General features: G+C 33.7%; 1 protein-coding gene across 2 annotated transcripts in view; it reads right to left on the minus strand.

The window, feature by feature from the left end:
* Window positions 1-16,256, minus strand: part of sand (potassium two pore domain channel sandman) — a 270,481-nt gene that overhangs the window by 96,118 nt on the left and 158,107 nt on the right. For both annotated transcript variants that reach the window (XR_011951349.1, XM_072536621.1), the window contains exon 5: window positions 4,649-4,926. Coding sequence is in view for 1 of the 2 variants with exons in the window: in XM_072536621.1 (XP_072392722.1) it covers window positions 4,649-4,926 (278 nt within the window). In the remaining variant the exon portion in view is untranslated. The remainder of the gene's footprint in view (window positions 1-4,648; window positions 4,927-16,256) is intronic.

A 16,256-nucleotide genomic window follows, 5' to 3' on the forward strand; every position in this document is an offset into this window, starting at 1 on the left:
ATGCACAAATTGGGGACTGTCGATAAATATCGATAAAACTAAATACATGGTGACCAGTAAAGTGGATACCGGCGCAACCCAACTGATATTAAACCAACAACCGCTGCAGAGAGTTCAGGGATTCAAATACCTTGGATGTTGGATTACCCAAAATCTGGATCCATCCTTCGAAATTCGATGTAGAATTGAACAGGCAAGAAACTTATTTCAAAAATTCAAGCCTCTATTATCCAATAACTCATTAAATTTGGAAATCCGTGAAAAGTTTACAAGATGTTACGTGTGGTCTGTACTTTTGTATGGATGTGAAACTTGGACTTTAAACGCCGATATCATGAATAAAATCGAGGCGTTTGAAATGTGGTTGTATCGAAGGATGCTAAAAATTCCATGGACTAGCAGAACCAGAAACGAAGAAGTTCTTCGAAGAATGGGACATCAACGAACTCTATTAAATATTATTAAGAGGCGTAAACTAGAATATCTTGGACATATAATCAGAGGACCAAGATATAAGTTCCTTCGGCTAATTCTTAACGGTAAAATCGAAAGAAAGAAATGGATAGGACGGAAGAAACTCTCTTGGTTGAGGAATTTGCGGCAGTGGACAGGTTTGACAGCGGACCAATTGCTACACGTAGCGCAAGATCGAGATCAGTATAACAATATTATAAGCATGGTAGTCGCCGACGTTCCGTAGGGATATGGCACTCTAAGAAGAAGATTCTAAAAGCAGCGTTATAAAATATAGAAAAGACAAAACCCAGTCAAAGGCAACCTGAACCTTGGTGTAATAGTGAAATTGCACAGGCAATGTTATCTTGCAAACATGCCTTTAATGAACTTAAAAACATAATATCAACGAAAACTTTCTTAACTTTAAAAAACTTAGAGCTAAATCAAGATATCTTATGAAAAAAGGCAAAAATGAAACGTGAAAAATTACGTATCGTCCATAAATGCATCAAGAAGGCCAGACAGATAGAGATTTTTACTGTACCAGAATCAAGGAAGACATTGAAGCACCAGCAAAAGATGAAATAGGAACAAAAATTTGTGCTCATAAATATAATTGGTTTAACGATGAATGCAAGAATGCAACACAAGAAAAAAATGAGGGCTACAGAAAGATGCTTAGTTGACGACCTAGAACAGCTGTAGAAAATTACCAGACAAAGAGAAGAGAAGAAAAGAGGATACACAAAAGAAAAAACCAAAATTCTTAAATAAGGAACTTAAATATATAGAAAACCTTAACAGAGATAAAGAATTCAGAACATTCTATAAGGAAGTTAACATCAACAGAAAAAAATTCAAGGCAACCATAAGAAAATGCAGAATTCAGAATGACGACCTATTAACAACAAGGAAAGATGTATTGAATAGATGAGTGAAATACTTTAACCAGGCACTTAATAAAGAGGAAGAAGAAGGCAATGTGGAAGATGAAAGAGATTAGGTAAGGAAAACAGACGAGAGGGAAGAGAAACCACCAACGATTCTTGAAGTTAAAGATGCAGTTAAAAAACTACCCAAAAAAAAATCACCCGTTATAGATAATCTCGCAGCTAAACTATATAAAGATGATGGCAATGATAGCATATTGGCATTACAGTAGCTTATAAAAGAAATATAGACACAGAAGTACCTTCCCATTGATTGGAATATTGGAATACTTTGCACTATACACAAAAAAGGAGATATCTTTGAATGCTCTAACCACAGAGGAATTACGTTTCTAAATGCAGCGTATAAAATATTTTCCTAAGTACTAAAACACTGAAATATAATATAGACTACAAAGCAGCCTGCGACTCTGTGAATAGAAAAGAAATAAAAAAAAAATTTCAATAAAATCCTTTATAAAAAGGTATATAAATAACCCAGTCGGGCTATGTTAAATAATCAAAACGTTTTCGGAATAAGTATTCCATCATCAGTGTCCTTAAAAGTATTTAACCACTTAATTGAAAAGAACATAAAATAATTTAAATTTTGACTAAGGTTAATGTAAAATGTGGTTAATACTTACAGGTTAATACATGAATGTAGCCACTAAATATGGGGGTAAAAACCCTTTAAAAATTACTAAATGAAATTTAGTTTACATTATGTTTTGTTTAAAATTAAGATGGTAAAGTTACCGTTGGATTGGTAACATGGCGACATATGACTCTACATTAAGTTGCAAGTCCTGAGACGGTATGTCTACGAGGACTTTATTAAAGCAACTGATTGAAATGACAATCTTGACAGGTTATGACGGAAGTTGTGACAGAGCAGTCAGTGTAACTGTATATGTCTATTTAAGACAGAAGCCAACCTTATTTAAAATTGTAAAAGTTGAAATAAAAATAAAAAATTATAACAGTATCAACCATCAATTAGTTTTAAATTATGTATGTGAGATGAAATTGTGGTGAGAAAATTATGTGATTATAGGTAGGCAACCAACTATACAGTGTCAAGTGGTGTGATGAAAAAGATTCTAATACCCTTTATGTTTCAATAACATTTGGTACCTGGAAAATGGAGACTAGACACAGGTGGAAAGTTGGGTTCTTGAAAAAGTATAGGAATTAATATATTTAATATGTGAGAATGTTATTCAATGAATGAAATAAAACTATTGTAATATAAAATTCATGTAAAAATTGACTTATAACTCAATTATATTAGGCCCTGTATGTCAAAAAGCAACATTTGGTACCTGGTAAATGTAAAACTTCTTGAGTTACAAGTTCATGAATATAAATATCTGATTAGGTGTTAACAGATCTGAACAGAACAATATCTGATCCGAACAGAACAATATCTGATCCGACACCCTGTTAGGGTAAAAGGAAGGGGAGAAAGAAGATTAGGTGTTAACAGACTGAGTGATGTAGTTGTATTTTTTGTGTGTAAAAGTATATGAAATGGACAAAATTTGATGGTTGGAAGTGGTTTTGTAATATATTGATCGTTAAGTACTCAACTTATAACTTGAGAAAAGGCCCTATCTGTTATAAAGCAACATTAGGTACATAGGAAAAATAAAAGATTAAGTTATAAGTTGGTAAGTTGAATGAACTATTGGTCTATATTGACCATAATACTAAAATGCAATTGTTGTAGGTGGCTCTGTTAAATTTGAGTAAAAAGAATGAAAATTAAAGTGTTTTTGAGAAAATTGTGATAAACGGATAGACTACGGAAGGCTGATGTCCCCAGAGAACCGAAGCCAAACCCTGAGGGAGTTGTGTAGTTTCAATAATCTGAAATCTAATCTGAAATTTGGAAGTATTGAAAAAGAAGCATGGAAATGTTCAAAGCAATGAAAGAGCTAAGAACACCAAATCAGTTGGTAAATTTAACAAAACTAACCCTTGAAAAAGTTAAATGTAGAGTACGAATTCAGGGGAAACTGTCTGAACCTTTTATCTGACTCTGAAAAAAGTAATACGTTTGTCACAAATCCCAACCACTGATTCAATATATAATAGATTAGTGCAAATCCTGGCATATGCTGATGATATCAATATTGTTGGAAGAAAGTAAAACGCTGTACGAGAAGCGTATGTAGCAGTAAAAGAATTAGCTACAAAAATGGGTTTAGTAATAAACACCAACAAAATAAAGTATATAAAAATGAGCACGCAACTACAAATCCTACGACCACTTACGAAAACAACGTATTAAGATCTGTGGTAGATAGGACATGTAATGCGGATGTAACAAAATGACCCAGCTAGAAAAACGCGTCTTGATAGACCCATTAGTCAGAGAAGAAGAGGAAGACCCAGAACAAGGTTTCTTGATAACATCAATGAAGACATAAGAAATATAGGAATTCATGCTTGGCGGATAAAGGCGATGGATTGTAGAGCCAGAATGATAATGATCCATAAATGCATCAACTCCTTCACCGGTTATTTGGTCTAAAATTCGTAAACATAAAAGTACCAACTGTTTTAGGCATATTAATGCACTAACATACAATAACGAGATCTTTACTTGTAAAAACACTATTGCATAAACTTTAGCTGAAGTTTACCCAGAAAATTCTAGCGACCAAAAGCTTCGAAATTTGTATTACACAAGCAAAATATAGAACTTTTCAAAATTATTGAAAAAATATCTGATGATCCATTAAATGCTGCTATAACTCTTCAAGAACTGTACTAAAATCACAATCAAGATGCATAAGAAATAAACAAACCAAGACAGGTTAAATGTTATAAGGAGCACTCTCAAATATTGATTTACAATGTATATACATTGTATAAATCCCAAATCATGATTTACAAAGTTTATACATGGTAAATTATGATTCGGGAGTGTTCTTCGTAACATTCAAGTGTCTTCGTTTGTTTATTTCCAGTGCATCTCGATTGCGATTTTAGTATAGAAGTTTTCATTGTAAACTACAAAAACACCTACCTTTCACAGCAAAAATATTATTGTTAGTAGTGTATATTTCATAAGTAAATCCTCACAATCTTAAGTAAATTTTTTTGTGTTAAAGAATTTTTAGGCTACAGGTTTCAAGGCTTATAATATATGCCTCATAATCAGGCCACACTACACAGCCACTAAACGGTGGCCTGATGATTAGACATAGTTTGTAATCCTTGGAACTGCAAATGATATTTGATATATAAATTACCTTGTCACTCTCACTAGATCTCTGGCTTTCTTCATCATCCTCACTCACATAATCCATTTGCATCCTTTGCTCCCTCTTCATAGCTCGAATTGCTCTTCTTTTTGCTACACCAGGACAACAGCGACAAAGACAGCACTTGGCATAAATCCATTTAAAAGATCTCGCCAAAATGTCTCCGATGTTTGAAAGATATAGGAGAAATAAGGGCATGCCAATGATTGCATACACTATTGTAACCAATTTTCCTTCCAAAGTTCGGGGATATATATTACCATACCCTAGAACCAAAAAACGATTTTGATTAAGTATTTCGTTACAAAAATAATTTAGATATCAAAGTGTATCAATATAATAATTAATCAAAATATTTGTTAAATAATAATATAAGCAATACAGTATAAAAAAATGACTGTACAAGCAAAAAAATAAATACTGTACAGTCACAAATTGACATACTGGATTGCTGTAATGCCAGTTATTGTGTTTTTATTTTTGATTAAAATCAACTAGGAATAGGTAGGGCTACCACCTGTTTTGTTTATCAGCAAACAGTAATTATATTTAGATGAACAAATTCTTGTTTTTATTACATCAAAATAGACTTAATCGTTTTTTTCTAGGCACCTCTTGCAAGGAATGTTGATCTAGGAATTCAGAAATGTTTGTATTTATCGGTGAATATAAAACGAGTTGGTTCACAATAAAATTTCTGAACAGTGGAGAACTTGTTTGTTATTTTCTTTGACATTCTGGACTGGTGTTATACTAGGTATTGTGTTTTTATTTTTGATTGAAATCAACTAGTAAAGTTACGTCCCTGGATTATACAATGTGTGACAACATATAGAAAGACTATAATATACAGTGTGTAAAAGCCAAATGGAATAAATTCATTATTTAGGTTACTGTACATATTTATAAATAATCCGGAAACACGTCAAATTTAAATTATAACTTGACATTCTTTAACGTGAAAATGCAACCCCTACCTTCAACCCCCTTAGAATGACAGGTACAACCCCCAATTTTTAAAATAGGAAGTATAGGCTTGTGATATATCGTTTGAAAGGTTTTTTCATTCTCCATTCAAAAATGTTGTCGCTTTCAAGTTTATTAATATTAATTAAGATAAAATAAATTAAAATCATGTGGTTACCGAAATTCGCTACAATACAATCAAAAACTAAAATGCAATGCAAAACGTAATAAAATGTAGAACACGAAAAAGAACTATGAATGTTAATGAAGTAGATGTTCAAAATGTTCACCGCGAACGTCTTGGCAACATCCTAATCTCAAATAAAACTGTCTTCTAACATTATTTAACATAACAGGCGTGATCGACCTAATCGCAAGCGTTATTAGTTCTTTTAAGTCATTTAAATCAGAAGGTTTAGTTTTGTACACATGGCTCTATACATATTCCTATAAAAAGAAATCTAATAATGTAAGATAAGGTGATCGCGCTGGCCATTCAATCGATCCTCGCCTCCCTATCCACCGATTGGGAAATATTGTATCGAGGTACTGCCGGACATTAAGTTGGTAATGTGGTGGTGCTCCATCCTGCTGAAACCATATCGTATTCGCTCGAACTTAAGGGGTTTCCTGGATCAGGATATAAATTTTCCAACGTTGGAATGACATCATTTTGAAGTAGTGCCAAATAATTGTTGCCATTCAAGTTGCCCTCAATGAAAAAGGGATAAATGAAATTGTTTCCTACAATCTCTGCCCAAACATTAACCTTTTGAGGGTATTGAGTGTGTTCTTCTCTCATCCAGTGAGGATTTTCCGTGGCCCAGTAGCGGCAATTTTGCCGATTAGCATGACCGTTAAGTGAAAAAGTACACCCATCAGAAAACATAACGTGTTCTAATTGGATAATATTGTTATCCAACATGTCCATCATTTGCTCACAAAAAAAAGTTCTCCTATCAAAATCGTCTTTCATGAGCTCCTGAGTAGGTATCATTTTATAGGGATGCAATTTATTTTCTTTTAATATGTTTACCATCGATGTATAGCTAGCATTGAATGTAGTGGATGCCTGTCTACTCGATGTATGTGGATTTTCCTGAAACTCAAGCAACACATCTAATTTTGAGTTCATCACTCAGTGCATTGGCAGCTGCTTTTTTTATCTGCCTTACATGACCAAACTCGCGAAACTGCTTCTCTATTTTACTTGGGATATTGTTCCTTGGGATATAGGCGGTAAATTAGGAAATTTCTCATGAAATAGGCGAGTTACTTCCTGTTGTGTTCGGGTGTTATCTCCGTAACCAATCATTTGTAAAACTGTTATTTTATGCATTTCCGTTAATCTAACCATTTTTCAGAATTGAATTGAACGAACTTTTTACTTAAATTAAAATACTGACAACTTAAATAAAACAATTTACTAATGCGTGTTAAAATAACGTTGCCACGGAAATTCTTTAAAGTTTTTTAATGGTTACCATCTAAAAACCACATTGCTATGGTTTTTGTTCACTTTCTCATTATCAAGACCTAAACGGGAAATGAGTTTTGAGTATATTTTAGCGAATTTCGGTAACCACATAATTTTAATTTATTTTATCTTAATTAATTAATAAACTTGAGATTTGAATGGAGAATCAAAAGACCTTTCAAACGATAGATCACAGGCTTATACTTATTACCCTATTTTAAAAAAATTAGGGGTTGTACCTGTCATTCTAAGGGGATTGAAGGTAGGAGTTGCATTTTCACGTTAAAGAATGTCAAGTTATAATTTAAATTTGACGTGAGGGATTTTTTATAAATATGTACAGTAACCTAAATAATGAATTTATTCCATTTGGCTTTTACACACTGTATACCAGTGTTTAATTAGAAAAAGAGCTTTTTGTTTTGTAGTTGTTACCATACTTTTACGTTCCTAATAAATAAATTTTGTTACGAAAATAAATTTTTTAAAAATCCGTTTTTGGCTTTGAACTTCGTAACTGGAATGGGTAGACTAGATGTTTTGTTTATCAGCAAATAGTAATTATACTTAGAAAAACAATTTCTTGTTTTTATTTCATCAAAATAGACTTTGTTGTTTTTTCTAGGCACCTGTTGCACTAAATATTGATTCAGGAATTCACTATACGCGACTGTGTGACTCCTAAAGTATGTAAAGTATGGAAATTGTAGAAGATAAAATGTTTAAAATATGAAAGTGCTCATGGATCCGCCTTGAAAACAGTAAGTTCTTCGATAAGACTACACCTACAAACGTGTTCGTAAACCGTTCTTAAGTGATGGAATTTGTCAATTGGAAATCGAAACGTCAAAAAAAACATACTTTAAACTGAAATTGATCTTTAAACAAGATATATCTTTAGCCATCACTAAAAAAAAGTCTGTCACCTTGGTCAGTTTCTTTTTCTCTTTCCACAGAACTAACCTGATCTTGAAATTCCTGGTGAATGAAAAACCGATGAAGTACTTTTGCTGCATCCAATATCTGCTGAGGGGTTAGAGCTAGTTCTGGCTCTGCTTTCACTTCCAGGTCACTGTTTTATTCTTCTTCTTTCAAACGAACTGCTTGTAGGATATCCAGATGTTGTAGCTACATTTACATCAACTTCTTCGAAGTCTGTTAGCATTTCTAATCCGTAGGTAATATAAAATTCAATCTGTCTGGACCAAACAGCTAACGGCAGGTCATCTTTATCCTCAGTCAATCCTTGATCTTCCAGCCATCCTGCATGTTTTATCGTAATGATCGTCACCTCGTCCTAGGATTTACTTACCATTAGGATGTCGTCAATGGCGTCAAAAACGTTTAGTTTGAGATCGCCATTGTTCTCAACCAAGTCCATCACAAGTCTTCTCTTGTAATGGCTTTTCAAACTCTTGATGACGCCTTAGTCCATAGGCTAAAGGACACTCGTTCTGTTTCTTCTTCCTCAAGTGCCATCTTCGTTCCGAAGGTTGGCGATCATCGGGGCTATACGTATTTTCGAAACTGCTGACCGAAACAATTCGTTGCTGCTACAGCTATACCATTCCCGTAGATTCTTTAGCCAGGAGTTTTGTCTTCTTCCTATTTACCTTTTTTCTGCTATTTTCCCTTGCATAATTATTCGAAGCAGTTCATATCTTTCACCTCTTGTAATGTGTCCCAAGTATTGCAGTTTTCGTTTTTTGATCGTAAGTATGACTTCCTTTTCTTTATTCATTCTTCTTAAGACCTCGACATTTGTGACTCTCTCGGTCCATGCCTCAAATGCCTCTAATTTTTTGGTATCAATCTTTTTCAACGTCCATGACTCCATTCCGTAGAACAGCACAGAAAGTACGTAACATCTCATCAGGCGAAGTTTGATTTCAAGGCTCAAATCTCTTCCGCAGAACACTCTCTTCATTTTAGTGAATATGGATCTGGCTTTTTCTATTTTTATTTTGATTTCTGCTGAGCTATCGTTGTCTTCATTTATAAAAGTGACTAAATATTTGTATTTGCTAACTCGATCGATAATTTCATTGTGTAAATATAAATTTTGGACATTTTGTGTTGATTTCGATATTACCATAAATTTAGTTTTCTTTATGTTCAAAGATAGTCCATATTCTTCGCTGCAGTCTGCTATCTTATTCACCAATGTCTGTAGCTCTTCAAGTGTTTCTGCGATCAGAACGGTGTCGTCGGCAAAATCTCAGATTGTTTAATCTAACACCATTTATTTTAATACCTACGGATTGCTCAGAGAGTGTTCTATTCATTACGTCTTCGAAATAGAGATTAAACAGGGTTGGTGACAGTATACACCCTTGTCTCACACCTCGCTTTATTTTAATTTCTTCAGTGGTATTATTCTCTACTCTCACTACTGCTTTCTGATTGTAGTACATATTTGCTATTAGTCGAATGTCTCGTTTATCTAAATTCTTTTCTGTCAGGAGTCTGATTAGGTGATCATGCCGCACTTTATCAAAGGCCTTGTTGTAATCTATGAAACACATGAATACATCTTGATTTATGTCAAGACATCTTTGTTTTGTTTGCTGGCAGGAAAAAAAGTTCAATATTTTGAAGGTCACACAATACAGGATGAGCAGGACAATTGTCTACAAGCAGAAGAATTTTTTTCCCTTTAAGCTCGACATCCCATTTTCTTATCTCTTCTTTAAAAATTTCCGAAGTCATCCATGCACTCTTGTTTGCTTTGTAGATCGCATTAAGGTTTTTGATGTTTTTAAAATAACGTGGGTTTTTCTACTTCGCTATTACGAACAATTTTCTCTTCACTGATCCTGTCATGTTAACGACCACTAAAACCGTAATGGGTTTCTTAGAAAGTTTTCCACCAACGCACTTTTCCGATTTAAATTTTAAAGTTCTGTTTGGTGTCATTTTAAAAAACACTCCAGTATCATCAGCATTGAAAATCTGCTGACGCATATCGTGCCTTCTGTCCAGGCCACACGTTTTCTAGTCGTCAAATTTTTGTTAACATCGCGAGCCTTTCCGCTGATCTGCTCATAGGTAATCTTGTTTCGCAGTTTCCACTGGCTCAGTTATCCCTCAGTGACCTTAAAATTCTCAACTCCAAGCTCACTTGCGAATCACTTAGCTTTTGTTCTTACCATAGGCTCACAAAGTGGAATTGGCGTCATACGCTGCTGCTGGAACCACTGCAGTATAGCGTGATATAAATCTTTGAGCTCATGATTTCGCAACTTATTCGTGCTACTGCCCTACATTTGCGCTTCAAGCTACTTTTTTTTGTCCTACCATATCGTAGCCACAATTGTCTGAGACAGCCCCCTACGACGAACGACATCCGATTGCTTTTCACCATTCTCTGTTGCCTAAGTTATCAATAACATTTCTTCCAGCGAGAGCACTTTACGCTTTTTCGAAAACATGTTGACTGTTCACACACTGAGACACAACTGAAACTGGAACAATGGAAGTGTCAAGTCAAACCGTCAATAGATGACAAAAGCTGTGTGAAAACAGTTAGGCACGCCGCACAGACAATTAAAGCGTGTCACTCAACCAATGACTAGGAGGGGTGGCCGCATTCCATAAGCGTAAAACAAAACAATGACCTTGCCACCGACTATTGAACACTGAAAAGTTATAAGTTTAAAGAGAGAATGATATCGGTATAGAGAAAGAATTAATATTATCCTTATGACAAACCAAACAACGTTTACTATTGTCATCGTTATAGGGGAATTATCGTTATAAAGAGAGGTTATATAACTGTATATATAAAGTATATATAAATATATATATATATATATATATATATATATATATATATATATATATATATATATATATATATATATATATATATATATATCGAGAAAAGGAGTACGATAAACTAGGGAACACTCGAAGAGTGGTGGGTTTTTCGGTCAAAGTGAAAGCGTTTCGCTTTCTGCTCAGAAAGCATCATCAGTTCATCTAAAAAGAACAATATGAAAAACCAAACATCCATAGAGAAGTTATAACATGTGTGTCTTTGTAAGGTAACACTGTATATGACTTTTATAAAATTTAGTTACTTCATAATATCAAGCTTTTCTATTAATATTTCGTCAAAGAAATACATTTTAGAGTATTATATATATATATCGTTAATTTAAAACTATATTAACATAATTTTAAAAAGGAACTACGTTCCTTTCCAAAGGATAATACATTTACGAAATCTTCTTGACAGCCTTTTTTACACTTATTTTTAGCAGTATCATTTTGTAGAGCCATATACCGTTTCCTTCCCTACCTACGTAAGATTTAAATTCATATTAAAATCCCATATTCACACTTTTTAATATTCCTTTCACCTTCTCACTACCCTCCCTAACATTATTTTAAAAAATAATTGGCTGCTCGTCGCGAGACGAGCGGAAAAAACCTATTAGCTGTCAAATAAAAGGATATCTCTCATAGAGCCTTAAAAATGAATTGAAAAAAATGATTTCTGTAGGATTTAATCAAACATGAGGAGAGTGCATGAAAGAGTTATATTGGATAGAAAAAATAGAAAAAGGTAATATACACAAATCTATGTGGTTGGGTATCCATTCGATTTATTTATGTTTATTAAAATTTTGTTTTTAAGTGGCCTCTAGAAACTTAATGTGAATTTAACTTAATTCCTAATGTGAATTTGAAAGAAGGTATCCCGAAAAAAGTACGTGCGTCCTAGTGGAGAAATACGAATAAAAACATATTTACTTATCGGGCAGTCCTCACAGTCAGGAACCTGGCGTATAAAGAAAATCATCATCATTCATCAATCAGCCCTGAGTTGTCCATTGTTGAACATAGGCCTCCTCTAGACTTTTCCATCTGCTTCTGTTCTGCGCCTCTGCTATCCAATTGGTCACGATTCTTTTGAGGTCGTCAGTCCATCGCGTTGGGGGTCTTCCTCGGCTTCGCTTGTCAGCCCGTGGTCTCCACTCAAGCAATTTTTTGTCTAACTGTCGTCTTTCATTCTTTCAACATGTCCTGTCCATCTGCATTTTTCCATTTTCCATAAAGAAAATGCAGTGTGGGTAAGGTATTACTTCCCTTTGGATATGATGCTGATAGTCATTCAGAAATAAAACGTTCAAAAATCTGTTCAGGCCATAATAATGAAAAGATCTTCTCCAATATATTTTCTTAACCTCACTTTTATTATCTACCTTCTACTTCTTTTGTCTAACCTCGGCCTTTACTCAAGCAATCTCTTCGTCCACCTTTCATCACTGATTCGGCAGATGTGTCCGGTCCAGTTCCATTTCAGAAAATTGCATCGGTAACTCCTGTTCTTCGTCTTACGTCTTCATTTCTAACTCGGTCACGAAGCGATATACTCAGCATTGACCTTTCCATTTTCCTCTTAGCTATTTGTAGGGTTTAAGAAGTCGTACCTGTCAATGTCAAAGTTTTGGCACCATAGGTCATCACAGACAACACACATTAGTCAAATGTTTTACGTTTTAAAGGAATTGGTATATCGCTTTTAAAGATGTCTTTGAGTTCTGCATAGGCCGCCCATTTATGAGACATGGGGTAGTTAGATGAGAATGGTATTACATGGTCAGTCTGTGTGGGTTTCCGATAGATACTGAAGTCGAAGTGGTCATTTAATCTGGTAATGGTGAGATCAAGAAAATTTATTGACATGGATGATTCTAGTTCCATGGTGAACTTGATATTGGGGTGGATTTGATTAATTTTAGAAAGTAATAGTTCAGCTGAATTGAAGTTACCTGAAATGAAGACTAAACAGGCGTCAACATATCGAAATCAATAGAGTATTTCACGGTTTTTTATAATCTGTGTGGATTCTAAATGATCCATAAATACATCAGCTAATAGAGGGGAGAGACAGTGGCCATAGGTTGCTTTTGTTTTTAGATGAAACGTGGATTTATTCAAAGCAAATTAAAATATTAATATTAAATTAGCAATATTGTTACCATATTGTATCTGATTTATTGGTATTGTCCTCATATACAAAACAATTTCTGTACTACTATCCCATCTCGCTTTCCCGGCGTAACGGCTCTGAGAAGCTTTAAAATGGAGAATCTGCGAAACGGACAGATCTTGTACGTTAAAAATATTGATCCCAAAAACCAAGTTAATCTCATTATTTTAAGTTTTAAGTACACTTACCCGAGAATTCATATTTTATTGCCAATGACAAGTTCTTTATGTTCCGTTTTTTGTCATGCTTAGAACTCTTAACGAAGTTAGAAATGGAAATGCTGCTACTTTGAAAGTTCACTAGCTATAAAATCTATTTTAACCGACTTATTTGTACCTAGTCAATTTGTATTAAAAGGTTATTTATTTTGCCAAAGGTTTTTATGGTTTCGTTCATATTTTCCATTTTAAAAAAGTAGTCCAATTTCTTTGCAGGAATTTTATTTTATACTTTTCGTCTGAAAAATATTAAATCGTTTGTTTTTCTTTTCTACTTATATATCATATACATAAATATCAATTTCAAATTTTTTTAAACTTTAAAGAACCAATTTAGGGTAAACCACCCAATTGTTGGCACTAGCCCAATTATTGGCAGTGGACACTTTATTTTTAAATAATTAATTACTAGTGTTAAGTAAAATGCATAATTTTTTGCGGTATACAGTTTTTTCTCATAACGATCTTTTTGTTGTTGTTGTTTACAAACAACATAATACATATCTAGTAAATTTTATCTTTTAGATAAAACATCATGAGTTGGAAAGATAAAAGGCCGCTGATTGACAAGGAACTTGCCGATATAATTGATAGGCTTTGAGATAGCGAAGATGGGTTTGATAATGATGATGATGATGATGATAATGATGATGATGATGATGATGATAATGATGATGATGATGATGATGATGATGATGATATTGTCGATACAGATTTCTTACCTGACGAGCAAGTTGGTACATATGATGAGTCTAATAATGAGGACTCTGAACCAGTGAACGAAATGGATGAGAATGCTGTAGACACTAATATAGTTAATAGCACTGTAGAGAAGGAGCCTCCAGAAACTCTGGTTTACCCCAAGTGCAAAGTTATACTTATTTTACAATCAATTTGTGATCAAAAATACTGTATGTTTTTTTTTATTTTTAGACACTATACGAAGAGAAAAAAAATTGAACTTATCCAAGCAACAACTGGAATTTAGAGAAAATCAGAGTCTTCCAAATTATATCCTACAGCTAGAAAGTCCCTAAAAATATTTTAATTTATTCTTCACAGATAGCCTTTTAGGCAAAATTGTGGCGGAGTCAAATTTAAATGCCATACAGCAGAATGCTAACAAACCACTGACTATTACACGAACTGACATAAATCAGTTTATTGGAAATATAATATATATGTCCCTTGTTCATTTAACCAACACAAGGACATACTGCTCAGAAGAAATTGGCTTTGAGAAAATAAAAAGTGCTATGTCAGTCAAAAGGTACAAAAAAGTCCGACAATGTTTACATTTCAATAGTAACGAGAATGCCTTATCCCATGACAATCCAAACTAAGACAGAGTTTATAAAATTATACCAATAACTGACCACCTCAATAAAGTATTTTCAAACGAAATTCTATTGGAACAACCAGACAACAAAAAACCAAACCTGCTTTTGAGCCTGACTTCAGAGCAACTTTAAATATTGTGGTGAAATTGGCTAGAATTATTTCTAGGAATATGAGTCACAGGCTTTATTTTGGCAATTATTACTCTTCTATACCTCTCCTTGTAAACATTACCAAACAAGGTATTCACAGCTTAGGAACCGTAAGAAGGAATAGGATTCCAAATTGTAAGCATCGAGATGAAAAGGCTATGAAAAATGAAGAAAGGGGAACTACTGTAGAGTTTGTTGGTACTTGCGATGGTGTGGAAATAAGTAGCTTAGTGTGGAAGGATAACAAATTAGTCACGTTTCTATCGACTTTCGCTGGCGAAGTTCCTAAAACTACTGCCAAGAGAACAAAAGAAGTAAGTTCTCCATATCTTGTAGAAAAATACAACCGTCATATGGGAGATATTTAATTTGATTTGTTGGACAGCAATATGAGACAGAATAAAATTATTTTATGGAGTAAAAAATGGTATTTTAGAATATTTTACCATCTATTAGATCTAACCGTTGCTAACAGTTGGATTCTTAACAAGAATTCGGCTGAACATAGAACTGGCGCAAAGCCTAAACTCACACACGCTCAGTTTAGATCACAACTGGCAAAATCATTATAGGCAGAATAGGAGAGCAATTCACCATTGCAAAAAGGCTAAAACCTTCAGCAAGTGAAACTGAGGAGGCGCTACAAATAAAGAAGAGAAAAGGTCCAGCACAGGTTATGCCCCTAAAGGATGTTCGAATGGATGGAATTCACCATTGGGCTGTATGTTCCGAAAATCAAATAAGGTGCAAGTTTTCACAGTGCAATGGCTATACATATGTGTTGTGCGAAAAGTGTGGTGTAGCACTTTGCTTCACTAAAACGAAGAACTTTTTTAAACATTTTTATTTTTCATTGGTTTAAGTATATCCTTATTTCCAAAATAAAAAAATATAGTTGTTCAGAATTTTTTTTTTAATATTTTTGCCTGTAAAAATAACGAAAATCCAGTCTGTAAACTTTTTTGTAACGAAAAATAAAAAATCATGCATTGAAGTATTAAGATTTTAAATAAAAGAAAATAGTCATAAATCATTCAAATTATTAACAGGTTTTGAAAAGAAAGTAAAACTAATTAATTTAAAGTAGAAATTAAAAAACACTTGTGTCATGTTGCAGCGAAAATGCTCTTTTGCATACAGCAATCACTAGGGATTCTTTAATTTACCGCTTATTTTATTCCAGTCCGTTCGTATGCAAAACTCAAAATAATTCTACAAGAGAAATAAAACCTTCGACGAAGTTAAGTAGGTAGAAATCAGAATTCGCTGATGTAGTGAGTTTTATGTGCCTGTACGGGTAATATGGAAATGTATTAAAGTTCAGTTGCATTGGTATTTCCCAGAAAGCAAAATTTGCATAAAGAATCAATGTACTATAGAATGTTTTGTTACAATTTGTGAGTAATGAGTAATATTTCAAGTATATATTTCACCGTTATTTTCC

Source organism: Diabrotica undecimpunctata, chromosome 7, assembly GCF_040954645.1.
Source record: "Diabrotica undecimpunctata isolate CICGRU chromosome 7, icDiaUnde3, whole genome shotgun sequence".
Classification (NCBI taxonomy): domain Eukaryota; kingdom Metazoa; phylum Arthropoda; class Insecta; order Coleoptera; family Chrysomelidae; genus Diabrotica; species Diabrotica undecimpunctata.